We start from the raw sequence: 14,753 nt of genomic DNA, 5'->3' as shown, positions 1-14,753 counted from the left end.
TTTAAACTTCCGCTGCACCGGGTATCAATCGTGATTGATCTGAGAGCCGCGTTTTCCAACAGTGGTATCAGAGCCAGGTTGCTCAGATCAAACGATTAAATTAATCGATTGTACAAAAATTTTTGAGTCTCGGTTTTTGAAACAAAATAAATATTTTTAAATAAAAAAAATTTTTTTTTCGGGGCAATACCCGGGCAGCGATTGGATCGCTGCCTGGTGGGGCAGCAATTGTTGCTGCCCCTGGCGGCGCACGGCGCCGCCCAAAGGGGGCGCACGACGCCGCCCAAAGGGGGCGCACGGCGCCGCCCACGGCGGCGCACGGCGTCGCCCAGGGGCGGCGCTGTGCGCTGCGCAGGGCAGCGCTGGGCGCTGCCCAGGGCGGCGCACGGCGCCGCCCAGGGCAGCAACTGTTGCTGCCCTAAAGGGGCAGCCGGGCTGCCCCGGCCCGCGCCCACGGGTGCGGGCCAGCCCGGGAGTGTCCCGGGCGGCCCGCGGGAAAAATTAAATTTTTATTTAAAATTAATTTTAATGTGTTAAAATTTTATTTTTGGTCCGGTCAAAAATTGTTTTTGATTGGTTCACAAGATTTCGGATCGAATTGTTTGAGTCCGTAAATTTTAAAATTGATTTTTGGATAAATTTGAATTTTTGGAAAATTTTAATATTTTATCCTTAAATTGAATTTTGAAATCAATTATTTTTGGTACAATTGATGATAAGATTTGATCTTATGGATATATTAAGTAAAATATGATTTTATCTATAAAATTGGATTTTGTAGATAAAATATGATTTTATTTGATAAAATATGATTTTATATGTGAAATAAGATTTTATATATAAAATATGATTTTATCTTGTTTAAATTTGAATTGCCACTGCATGTTATCCAATAAATTAATTTTGAATTAAAAGTTATTGGATAAGGATGGTCGATTGCCATGACCAATTTTGTAGGTGTATGTTAGGAATTTACATTTTGTTTTTATTGTTGTTGGTTTTATTAATGGGCCTGGTTTATGGCCCGATATGAATGTCATATGTAATAAAAGTGGGCTTGGTTTATGGCCCGTTCCCACCCCTAAAAATGTATCCCTTACTTGTCATTGCTATTTATTGTAAATACATTAGATTTAGTGGGAGATCAAGATTTGAAGATGGTGGGCCCAGCAGACAATAAAGACTGAAGAAATGTAAATTGGAAGCACATGTAATAGGATTGCATTGCATACTGCATATTACCTAGGATTGGACTAAGACTCGTGATTGGCAACCACGGGTCAATTAGAAATGGAATCGATCATCCTAAATAATATATGATATTATGATTGTATGCATGTTTAGACATAATTGCGTGAATCCGGCAAGCATGCAATAAATTGAATATGATGAGACAAATATTTTTATAATTAAAAATTCCTCATTTTAAATATGATTTAAAATTGATATCAAGATAAATAAAGGAAATTTAAATTTGTTTAAATGTTCCTACCTTCCATCAACGGTCAATGTATGTGATGCTACCCGCGGATACGGTCCGGCTCATATTATTGGGGGGGCCCGTCCGTCGGAAAGCTGTACATTGGATCGACAAATGTTGTAAGTTGGGTGGAACTCCCATGGGATCGGCTCATATTATTGGGGGATCCACATGGCGACCGTCCATCACAACTTAATATTAATGGGTCATCTTGACATGTCATTTTAAACGGCGTCATATTATTGGGCTCTTATTGGACATGAGGTAAATACATGGGGGTTGCTTTGGAAGCAATTGGGCTCTACCTTTTGAGATTATGGTTGGCTGATATTATTCGGGACCATAAGTTTGTCAATTGGACTCCATGTTCTCACTAAGGAAAAGGTTTCTCGTTTTCACTAGAGGGTGGTGAAATCGTTAAAATAGTGGGAGTGAGATTCATAAAATTAAATTTCGCCTATTTTATGTCTTAGTAAATTGCTTAAACAATCATTGATATATGTCTGTTTTTCTTTTCAGTATTTCATACAATGAATTCGCGTAATCCATTATTCTCGATCCTCGAACAAAACAAGTTAACTGGCGCAAACTATACGGAATGGTTCCGGAAGTTAAAGATTGTCTTGACTTCGGAGAAGATGCTCTACGTGTTAGAGAAATCACCTCCGAAGGAAGCACCAGCTGACGTAAGTCCGGAGGAATTGGCCAAACTTGATGCATGGTGGGACCATGACATCAAGACCAAATGCTATATGCAAGCCTCGATGTCTGATGAACTCCAGAGGCGATTTGAGGACACCGTGAATGCTGCTGACATTCACGCTCAACTCAAGGAACTTTTTGGGGCTCAATCGAGGGCTGAAAGGTTCGCAACTGTTAAGGAGCTGATGACGTGTCGCATGCGTGAAGGGACTTCGGTCCGTGATCATGGGGTACGAGTGATTTGGCTCATACAAAAGTTAGCGACCCTTGATTTGGTGTTGGAGCATGAACTCAACGTGGATTTACTACTTCTGTCTCTTCCTTCTTCGTTTGACGGATTTGTGGTGAATTTTAATATGAACAAGATAGAGGCCACCCTTGAAGAGATGGTCAATATGCTTGTGACATATGAATCCACACTTAAGAAGGATAAGCCAGCTTTCTTGGTGGGCTCCTCATCTTCTGCTAAGAAGGGGCCAAGTATAAAGGGCAAGAAACGTTCTGCCCCACCCAAGAAAGTCGAGCCCGAGAAGAAGCACAAGACAAAGGCTTCAAACTATGGAAAATCCAAGGATGTTTGCCATTACTGCAAGAAGCCCGGTCATTGGAAGCGCAACTGCAAGGAATATCTAGAGCAGTTGGAAACTGCAAAGGGTATGTTCTATATTGAAATAAACATTTCACTTAATACTACTTCTTGGGTATTGGATACCGGATGTGGATCTCACATTTGCAATGATTTGCAGGTGATGACAAGAAGTCGCAGGCTTAGAATGGGTGAGACCCAGCTGAGGCTCGGGAATGGTTCCAGAGTTGAAGCTACAGCCATTGGAGATGTTTGTTTAATTTTGCAGAACGGTTTTAAGTTATTTTTAAGAGATGTTTTATTTGTTCCGGATTTAATTAAAAACATTATTTCTGTTTCTATGCTAGATAGAGATGGTTATTCTTGCAATTTTGTGAATGGGATTTGCAATATTTACAAGAATGAATGTTTGATTGGAAATGGACAACTTGAAAACGATCTATACAACTTAAAACTAAAAGACGTTCCAATAAATTATATTGATAAACCGGCGACAACAAACAAAAGGAAAATCGATAATCAAAACCCGGCAAACCTTTGGCACGCTAGACTAGGTCATATTTCCTCAAGGAGGATGAACAAGCTAGTGGGAGAGGGCATGTTTGATATGTCTGATATTAACTCTCTACCTACTTGTGAATCCTGCCTAAAAGGGAAAATGACTAAATCTCCTTTTAAGGGGAAACCTGAGCATAGTCAAAATCTGTTGGATTTGATCCATACAGATGTTTGTGGACCATTTAGAGTTGGGACTCAATATGGCCACACCTACTTCATTACCTTTACTGACGATTATTCAAGGTATGGGTATTTATATTTAATGAAATATAAGTCTGAAGCATTTGAAAAGTTCAAAGAATTCAAGGCTGAAGTAGAAAACAAGCTAGGTAAAAGTATTAAAGCACTTCGATCGGATCGAGGTGGAGAATACTTAAGTACCGAGTTTTTGGACTATCTAAAAGAGAATGGGATTCTCTCTCAGTGGACTCCTCCTATGACACCACAGCTGAATGGTGTATCGGAGCGTCGTAATCGAACTTTGTTGGACATGGTTCGATCTATGATGAGCTTCACTGAGCTTCCACCTTCGTTTTGGGGCTATGCGCTTGAAACGGCGGTATTGTTGTTGAACAACGTCCACACTAAAGCAGTGGACAAAACACCATACGAGTTATGGAATGGCAAAGCTCCTAAGTATTCGTACTTGAGGATTTGGGGATGTCCTGCTTACGTGAAGCGGACAGTGGGAGATAAGTTGGATAGTCGATCCAGCTTATGTTATTTTGTAGGGTATCCGAAGAATTCAATCGGATATTATTTCTATTATCCTGCTGAAACAAAAGTGTTTGTTTCTAGGAATGCCACCTTCTTGGAGAAGGAGTTCTTATCGGATAAGAAAGGCGAGATGATGGAACTCGAAGAAGTTCGAGAAGAACCCGAAATACAAAATAACGATCCTACGCCTCAGGAACCATTGCTGGACACGCCTGCACCTAGAAGATCCGAGAGGACTTCTAGACCTCCTGTTCGATATGGTCTTCTTCTTGAAGGGGATCAAGATGAACCCGACATTGGATGTGATCCAAGAAACTTCAAGGAAGCAATTTCTGATGCGGATTCAAATTTATGGCTTGAAGCTATGCATTCTGAATTGGATTCAATGCATACAAACCAAGTTTGGTCTTTAGTAGATCCTCCTGATGGAATTGTTCCAATAGGGTGTAAATGGATCTACAAGAGAAAGCTTGGGCCTGATGGTAAGGTATTGACCTACAAGGCGCGATTGGTGGCGAAAGGTTACACTCAAAGACAAGGAGTTGACTATGATGAAACCTTTTCACCAGTTGCAATGTTCAAGTCCATAAGAATCCTTATTGCCATAGCTGCATGGTATGACTATGAGATATGGCAAATGGATGTGAAGACTGCTTTTCTTAATGGAGACATTAAGGAAGAAATCTATATGAAGCAGCCAGAGGGGTTCACATCCATGGGAAGCGAGCATAAGGTATGCAAGCTTCAGAGATCAATTTATGGTCTAAAACAAGCATCAAGAAGTTGGAACCAGAAATTTGATGAAACAATAAAAGATTTTGGTTTCATCAAGAACCCGGAGGAACCGTGCGTGTACAAGAAAGTAGTTAAGGATGCTGTGACATTCTTAGTACTTTATGTTGATGACATCCTACTCATTGGGAATGATGTAGGGATGTTACAGTCAACAAAGATATGGTTATCAGGTAGATTCTCGATGAAGGATTTGGGTGAGGCATCCTACATTCTTGGGATACAGATCTATAGAGATAGATCTAAGAGAATGATAGGACTCACTCAATCAACCTACATCGACACCATATTGAAACGGTTTTCAATGGATGGGTCCAAGAGAGGACATCTACCCATGTGTCATGGAGTTTCTTTATCCAAGTCAATGTGTCCCAAGACTGATGCAGAGATAGAGAATATGACACATGTACCATATGCGTCAGCTATAGGTAGTATCATGTATGGGATGATATCTACCAGACCGGATGTAGCATTTGCTCTGAGTGTCACGAGCAGATATCAGGCTAATCCTGGTCAAATGCATTGGAAAGCCGTGAAGGACATTCTTAAGTACTTACGAAGGACTAAGAATATGTTCATGGTATATGGAGGACGAGATCTGAAATTGGAAGGCTATACCGACTCTAGCTTCCAAAGTGACGTGGATGACTCGAAGTCAACCTCTGGATTTGTGTTCATGCTCAATGGCGGTGCTGTCTCTTGGAAGAGTTCCAAGCAGGACACCACAGCGGATTCCACCACTGAGGCTGAATACATTGCAGCATCAGCTGCTGCTAAAGAGGCCGTTTGGATGAGGAAGTTCGTCCAAGAGTTGGGCGTCATTCCTGAATTTGTTGGTCCAGTCCCGGTGTACTGTGACAACACGGGTGTCGTTGCTCAAGCAAAGGAACCAAGGTCTTATCAAAGATCCAAACACGTACTGAGGAAATACCACATCATCCGGGAGATTGTGGAAAGAGGAGACATCACTGTCGAACGAGTGGCCTCTGCAGACAATATCGCTGATCCACTTACTAAGCCCTTGCCAGGATCATTGTTTGACAAACATCGCGAAGCAATGGGTCTACGTAGTATGACTAGTTGGCTATAGGGCAAGTGGGAGATTGAAAGAGTGGGTGCCCAGTGAGCCAAGTTGTGGCTATGGGCTTTGATGACTCTTTGTATAAACAATCTTTTGTTTAATATTATTTACACTTTTATTAATGGCAATGACTTTATATTACTTCATATTGTTATATTGTGATATACTATTGTTGTTTTGATAAAGACCTTGAATATACTATAGTGTATGTAAGATGTGGTAGAACATGGGGATGTCTATCATGAAATACATCTTATAGTCACTGTATGTTCTAAACTGTTCCTAGTCGATTGAGCCGTCCGATAATAAGGATAAGGATCGCTCGAGTTTGAGACTAGCATTTGCGATGCGGAGTACCACGTTTCATTGGTAGGGAACATGGAGATGTTCGAAGCATGCAAATGGATATTCATAGGATGAATAATCGAACTACCCTATCCGGACTTTCCAAGTGGTTATCACTTATCGAGTGGATAAAGTCCGCGGTTTTGGTTGTACACCATTAGTCCTTACTACTTGAAACATCATGGAGACTCTATATGCTAGTACTGTGCTTTGACTCGTTTACCGACTCTATGGGGGTCATCAGGTGTCGGGATTGGGTACAGTTACAACACATATAGGAGTCGATGCATTGTTGTCAAGGATTCACCACATACTTGCGAGTGTGGATATCCTATGCGATCTGAGGAGATATTAGTGTGACGAATCTCTGGCCAGAGTACTTGATGTGATTTAAGAAATGGTTTCTTAGTAGCACATGCGATGTCACTAATTTGATCTTCAAGATGTATTGCATAGTTATCGAATCTTGAGCGACTCTCGATATACCAATGGTTGTTGATTCGATCGGGATATATGGATGAAGGGACCGTACTGTACGCTAACCAAAATCTACTGGTTCTTGTAGGCACTATCAGTGATACCTAGGGAATCATGGGGCGATGTTGCTAGGCGCTTTACCATGATTCGTTGGGCAAGTCGGAAATCGTTGTTCCGAGTCACAAGGAGTTGTGAGCCCACGGCTAGCTGTATCCCTGAACCATTGAGGGTCACACAGTGTAATGGAGTTTTAATCCCCGTTGAGATAGTTAAATTTAAAGAGTTAAATTTAATGAATAAAGAAGTTGGACTTCTTAAATAAGAGTAAGGGAGTAGGATTTCCTAAAATGACATAGGGATGTACATTTTTGGAAACCACTGAATTCGGATTCAGGAAAATTTATCTTGACTTTAAAATGTGCAGAAATGGTTTCTGTGCACATTGGTAAAATCGGTTTATCAATCGGAGTCACGATGAATTTTATATTAATTTCTGAACATGCGGGCTTTGCTTGTCGGGCCTCAACTTATGACTAATGGGCCCTAAGGTGTTAGTGGCCTGCATTATAAATAAGTTATTACAGTACAGAAATTAGACACAACAGGTCATAATTTTGAGAGCAGAAATCGAAAAACCCTAGCCTCTCTCTCTTATATTTCGGCCGACCCCTCCTTGCTCTGTCAGAGAATTTCCGGTCTGTGATTTTTAATTGCAGTCAGGAATAACGAATCAGATTCGTTTAATCTCTTCGCAGAAAAACTTCTGATAGATTTTCTAGTGCAATCTATCAGAGGGATTTAAACCCCATTCGTGGACCTGATTGAAGGAGTTCATCAGTTTCTGGGAGAGACAACAAGAGCAGATTAATTCTGTTGGTGTCCAATAATCTCGCTTCGAGATTGAAGGTAAAATTTAATTAATTGTTATTTGAATTTTACACACACAATATAATTTAATCGTTGAATGGTTGATACCCACACCATGGAATTGTTCCATGATAAAAATTTTTAAACTTCCGCTGCACCGGGTATCAATCGTGATTGATCTGAGAGCCGCGTTTTCCAACAGGAACTTCCTCAGCAGTACAAGTGGTTTCTGGCTAGTCTCTACCATCACCATCACCATCTATGATTTTTGGAGGTGTCCAGTCGTTGAGTATAATCTTCCAGGCTCTTTCTTCGATGGACTTAAAGTAAACTCGAATTTTTAACTTCCATAGAGGGTAATTTGTTCCATCTAAGATAGGCGATTTCAAATATGAATAAGCTAGCGGTGTATCCATAATGTTTCTGTCAATAAAAAAACCAGAATCAACTCTTAGTATCGTCAAGAGAAGTCTCTGATACCAAATAAACGGTATCGACAACTTGATAATAGACATATTAAAAAATTTAATGCACTGATGTTGTTCTATGATGTTGGTAACATCAGAAAAAGATCAACGAAAACTTAATATGTTTGAATAAAAACAATTAAGGACAAATAATTAAGCAGCAAAAATAATCATTAAAGTAAAATAAATTTAAAAAAAAACATTTAACACATGAATAACTGTGCACAAGTGCTTGCATTTGTGCGATGCTTCAAGGCAAAAAACAGTTACTAGAATAAAGTAATATCCCATTACAAAAGTCAATCCAAGTAATTCTTATAAAATTCAGATTCTCAACAAGTAGAGAAATCCAAACAACACTCTAAATTCAATCTTAGATTGAAAACGAAAATTAGGAAATGTAAAAGAAAAATCAAATATATCTAACAATTGAGATATGAAAATCACATCCTAACAAATATAAAACAAGTATAGAAAATCAAATAATGGAGTAGGAGAACTAAGGCCGCAAGCAAGAAGCCTAAAGGGACTTTGTTAAGCAGTGTTCATGGTGTTGTATTCCGATGTTGTGCAACACCACCAACAACACCGAACAACGGCTAGAATTCTTCAACCGGAGCTATGGATCTTTGAAGGCTTGGTCTTCAGAATAGTTCTCTATCAAATCACGTTGTTCTCTCTATTCATTCACTCTTTAATCTTTTTTTAAAAAAGTAGATAATTTTGTTTATTCTTGACAGAGTCCTTGAATACGGAAACAAATCATAGATATCAATTATGAACTTAAATAGAAGATAATAATTAAATAAGGATAATAAAGAGGTTTATAAAGACAAAACATATCAAATGAAATTTAATTAAAAAAAATAATAGAAAGATTTTATGTCTTGTACACCAAGATATAGAAAATATATTTTCCTTTCATATCTGTTTGGAATAAATGCCCTCTTGAAATCATCAATAACAAACATATTTTCCCGAATTTTTCCGAAAAAAACCCCCTTCACTTGCATCGACAAGCATCCGCAGCTGGGAAGAGAACCGAGAGAAACAAGCAAGAGCCCACAGGGGCATAGGCGAGTTGGTAAGGCCTGAGGTGATGTGGGAAGAAATTCTTCAGTGTTGCGGGTTCGATCCTCGTGTGGAGCATATTCCCTGCTGAAATATTGTGGGGTATGCTCTGGGGATTGGGTCATTTGCTCCCTTCTTCAGGTCCCTCCCGCTCGTGCACATCCCTCGATTTACCCTCCGCATGAGCCAATAGGGCTTTTAATCATGTGGAATGGGGTCCCCTTCGGGTCAACCCTTTTTAGTTTCAGAGAGAAACGAGCAAGAAAGATGGCGGTTTCAAAGTCGCAATTTGGCAACAACGGATGAAAATACCCCTTCACTTCCAAATTAATACTGGCCTTCTTCAAACCCTCATTGCAAATCACAGTCCAAGAAAATTATCTGCGCATTCAAAGTATCAGAAATCTGAAATGTCAATTTTCAGCAGAATCCCATACTCCCCCCTCTTCCACCGCTCAAACACCCAAATTTCTAATACAATAAAAGCCTCATCTTTGTTATCGTCACCACCCCATAATTTGTTCTTCTTTAATCCCATCACTATACAACCGATACCTACCAAAATACCCAAGTCATCATCTCCTTCGCCTTCGATTTCTCTTCAACCCGTTGAAGAGCTGCCACCTAAGCTACAGGAAATTGTCAATCTTTTTCGGGGAGTTCCAGAACCCAAGGACAAGTATGCACAGTTGTTATTCTATGAAAGAAACTTGAACCCTTTGGAATCTCAGTATAAAACAAGTGATAACAAAGTGCAAGGTTGTGTTTCTCAGGTGTGGGTCAGAGCATACCTTGATAGTGATAAAAATGTTATCTTTGAGGCCGATTCTGATTCAGAACTCACTAAAGGGCTCGCTGCCCTGCTAGTTCAAGGTCTATCGGGCAGGCCCGTGGATGAAATTGTGAGGGTGTCACCTGATTTTGTGGTGCTTTTGGGGTTGCAGCAGAGTTTAACTCCTTCTCGGAATAATGGGTTCTTGAATATGTTGAGACTGATGCAAAAGAAGGCTTTGCAGTTGTATTTTGAAGCTGAAAATGCTGGAAATGAAGCTGAAAAGGCTGGAAATTCAAGCGGTGAAGAATTTGGAAAAGGACCGGTTGAAAATTCAAACTTGGAATCAAGTGATGGTGCCAGAGATGATGGATCAGAATCTAGTGAAACTTTTGTTATGGATTATGCCGAAGTGATCATGACGATAATAATTACGGAATAAAATAATCAATAAGAACACCAAAGATTTACATGGTTCACTCAATATAGGCTACGTCCACAGAGCTGCTGCAAATATTTATTACCGGAGAAATATTACAAGTGTATACAAAACACTATATCTCTCACACGATCCCAATACCCGAGTATTACCGAGAAATACTTCTCTAACTCACACAAGAGAACGCTCAAGAAAAACCCAAGAAACTCTTTTTTCTTAACTCTCTTTTCTTTTTCTCTCTCGCTCTGGGATATCTAAACTGAAGGGGAAGGAGCTCTATTTATAGAGCTCCTTCACGCGTCCTCTACGCGTCAATTAAATGCCGATGCATTTAATTGCTTTCCCTACTTTCACCTGCCATCATCCCAACTTCAGCCAATCACCATCATTTGCCACCTAACAAATCTCCCACTTCAAGACTTGATTTCAATCATGGCTTCACACAGTCAATACAGCAGCTCATGCCTTCTTTATTTACGCTTGTAGTCCAACTGAAGTCGAGCACAACTTCAGTTTATCAGTGGTCACCACCTTCGTAAACATATCAGCAGAATTTTTACTTTCAGGAATCTTCTCAAGCTTCAAGACTCCATTCACCTGATCTCTAAGGATCCTGATTCCAAGGATTTGTTTTGCAGCACCCAAATCCTTCATAGCAAATTCTATCTTTAGTTTATCAATCTCCTTCAGACAAACTCCTGCTATCAACATATCATCTACATATACCAGTAACATGATATAAGAACCATCAAGCTTCACATAACACCAGTGATCAGCATGATACCTCGGGAAACCATCATTATTCATTACACCATCAAACTTCTTGTTCCACTGTATTGTAGCTTGTTTGAGACCGTACAAGCTTTTATGAAGTTTGCACATCATTTTCTCTTTCCCTCGTACTTCAAATCCCTGTGATTGATACATTTCTTCATCTAGCTCACCATGAAGAAATACAGTCTTTACATCTAACTGCTCCAGATGCAAATCTTTTTTTACCATCAATCCAAGTACAGTCCTGATAGTAGTTAACTTTACCACCAGAGAGAAAATATCAGTGTAATCAATGACTTCTTTTTCACCTTTTACAACAAGGATTTCTTTGTACCGCTTGCTACCATCAACTTTTTTTTTGATCCGGTACACCCACTTATTGTGTAATGTCTTCTTGCCTTTCGGAAGTTCCGTCAACTCCCATGTCTGATTGGATGACAGTGAATCTATTTCATCTTCCATTGCTAACTCCCACTTGGTTGAATCATCATTTTGCATCGCTTCTTCAAAGGTCTCCGGTTCACCTTTATTAGTCAGCAAAATATAGTGAAGTGCAGGGGAGTATTTCTGAGGTGGTCTGATTGTTCTTGACGATCTCTTGAGTTCAATTACCGGAGTTTGTGGGTCAACTTCTTGTGCAGTTTCTTCTTCCTGGTTACTATCCTCCGACTCATTCATAGGAATATCCATCAATGGTACTTCATCTGTCTTCTTGAATTCAGGACATTTATCTCCAGCTGGAATGTCTGATTTGTCCTTGTACAAAACTTGCTCATTGAAAATGACATCTTTGCTCCGAATGATCTTTAGATTTTGGTCATCCCAGAACCGATAACCAAACTCATTTTCTCCATAACCAATAAAGAAACACTTCTTTGATTTCGGATCAAGCTTCGTTCTGCTGGCTGAATCGATGTGAACATATGAGAGACAACCAAACACTTTCAAGAACGAAAGGTTTACTCCTTTGCCGCTCCAGACCTCCTCTGGTATTCTGCAATCAAGTGGTACCGAAGGTCCTCTGTTGATCAGATACGCTGCAGTGTTAACTGCATCAGCCCAGAATGATTTCGGCAGTCCAGCGTGCAATCTCATGCTCCTGGCTCTCTTATTCGGGGTTCTGTTCATTCTTTCAGCCACGCCATTCTGTTGAGGTGTACTAGGAATGGTTTTCTCCATCTTGATCCCGTTCTGTGCACAATACTTCTTGAACTCAAAATCTTCATATTCTCCTCCGTTATCAGACCGTAAATACTTCACTTTCAAGTTGGTCTCATTTTCCACCATGACTTTCTACCTCTTAAAGGTTTCATAAACATCAGATTTATTTTTCAAAAAATAAACTCAGACCTTCCTGCTCGAATCATCGATAAATGTGACATAATATCGTGAGCCTCCAAGGGATGTCACAGGAGATGGCCCCCACACGTCAGTATGAACCAGCTCCAACTTTGCTGGTTTCGGTTCTCTACCGCCTTTCGAAAAGCTCACCATTTTCTGTTTTCCAAGAACACAACTTTCACACAGTTTGTGTTCGACTGCTTTAACTCCGGTAGCTTCCCTTTTGACATCAGCATCTCCATTCCTTTCTCACTCATATGTCCAAGTCTACAATGCCATAGACTTGAGTTAGCTCCAGCATCCACAGCTGCTAACATGTCTCTGCAACTGGAAGTCATGTACAGGGTTTCAGTTTTCATTCCTCGAGCAATAATCATGGCTCCTTTGCTCACTTTCCAAGAGCCATCACCAAAGATCACTTTATGACCTTCGTCATCGAGCTGTCCCACTGAGATCAGATTCCGGGTCAACTTTGGTACATGTCTTACTTTGTTGAGCTTCCAGATGGATCCGTTTGACATTTTCAAACTGATATCACCCATACCAGCTATTTTCAACGGTTTTCCATCAGCCAGGAAAAATTTTCCGTAATTACCAGCAGTGTAATTACTGAATACCTCACGATTACCGGTGGTATGAAATGAAGCTCCCGAATCCATAACCCAAGAATCAACCGGGCTTTCCATGGATAGTACTAAGGCATCATGTACATCCTCAGTAACAGCATTTGCATTATTCTTGGGTGATCTGCAGTCCTTTTTCATGTGGCCAGTTTCACCACAGCTCCAGCATTTTAATTTCTTTTCGAATGTATTTTTGTCTTTTTCACTTCTTGATTTGGATCTGCCACGCCATCGGTTAGAATTCTTTTCAGCACTTCTGCCCCTACTTCTGTTTTTGAGATTTAGGGCAGATCTCGATGATGTTGCTTCTCCCGAATCCCTCCTGCGATCTTCTTCACCAAGGATTCGATCTCTGACATCATTGAATTCTAACTTTCCTTTTCCAGCAGAATTGCTAACCGCTGCCCGCATCGGCTCCCAAACATTTGGTAAAGACGCCAAAAGAATAAGTGCTCGAATCTCATCATCAAATTTAATTTCAACCGATGTTAGCTGAGAAACAATCGTGTTGAATTCATTGATGTGTGCCGCCACCGAAGCACCTTCCTCCATCTTCAAGTTGAATAACTTTTTCATGATGAACACTTTATTATTTGCTGATGGCTTCTCATACATGTCCGACAAAATGGACATCATCTCCTCCGTAGTTTTTGCCTCCGCCACGTTGTGTGCCACGTTCTTTGTTAGGGTCAATCGTATTACCCCTAACACTTGTCGGTCAAGAAGCTCCCACTCATCATCCTTCATCTTTTCTGGCTTCACCCCAGATAGATGTTGATGTAGCTTCTTGCTATACAGATAATCTTTAATCTGTAACCGCCAAAACGTGAAATCTGTACCGTCGAACTTATTGATTCCAGGTCCCGATCCGTCATTTCCGGCCATCGCTTCTACTGCCTTAATAAAATTTCAAAAAATCTTTTCTGATGTGGAAGATCAGACAAAGCTACAACCACAGAGCATACTCAGAATTTTAAGAAATTTTTCACCAAGCCTCCCGGACACCGTAACAACTCTGATACCAGTTGTTATGAATTATGCCGGAGTGATCATGACGATAATAATTGCGGAATAAAATAATCAATAAGAACACCAAAAATTTACGTGGTTCACCCAATATAGGCTACGTCCATGGAGCTGCTGCAAATATTTATTACCGGAGAAATATTACAAGTGTGTACAAAACACTATATCTCTCACACGATCCCAACACCCGAGTATTACCGAGAAATACTTCTCTAACTCACACAAGAGAATACTCAAGAAAAACCCAAGAAACTCTTTTTTCTTAACTCTCTTTTTTTTTGCTCTCTCGCTCTGGGATATCTAAACTGAAGGGGAATGACGCGTCCTCTACGCGTCAATTAAATGCCGATGCATTTAATTGCTTCCCCTACTTCCACCTGCCATCATCCCAACTTCAGCCAATCACCATCATTTGCCAACCTAGCATGGTTGAGTGTTTAATTTTGCTTTCTTTATAAATCGCTACTCATTCTCTGGAATAATTTATGACAGAGCATGTGGTTATTTAAAGATACAATGGATTCCTAAAACGTACACTTTATATTGATCTCTGATGATACAATTTATAGTAGCTTTGTAGTGGATTAATTTCTTTTATTTGTTGGTCGAGTTTTGAAACTCGTTAGTGAATTATA

At 40.1% G+C, this 14,753-nt stretch overlaps 1 protein-coding gene across 1 annotated transcript; it reads left to right on the top strand.

The window, feature by feature from the left end:
• Nucleotides 1-9,398: 9,398 nt before the first annotated feature.
• Nucleotides 9,399-10,640, top strand: LOC140871450 (sufE-like protein 1, chloroplastic/mitochondrial). The gene is made up of 2 exons (XM_073273972.1): nucleotides 9,399-10,327; nucleotides 10,620-10,640. The coding sequence occupies exons 1-2, from the start codon at nucleotides 9,446-9,448 to the stop codon at nucleotides 10,638-10,640; spliced, it is 903 nt and encodes a 300-aa protein (XP_073130073.1). The 5' UTR covers nucleotides 9,399-9,445.
• Nucleotides 10,641-14,753: the final 4,113 nt, after the last annotated feature.

The sequence above is a fragment of the Henckelia pumila genome, unplaced genomic scaffold, assembly GCF_033568475.1.
Source record: "Henckelia pumila isolate YLH828 unplaced genomic scaffold, ASM3356847v2 CTG_461:::fragment_3, whole genome shotgun sequence".
Classification (NCBI taxonomy): Eukaryota; Viridiplantae; Streptophyta; class Magnoliopsida; order Lamiales; family Gesneriaceae; genus Henckelia; species Henckelia pumila.
Note: the sequence above shows the minus strand (reverse complement) of the source record. Positions and strands in the feature narration are given on the sequence as shown.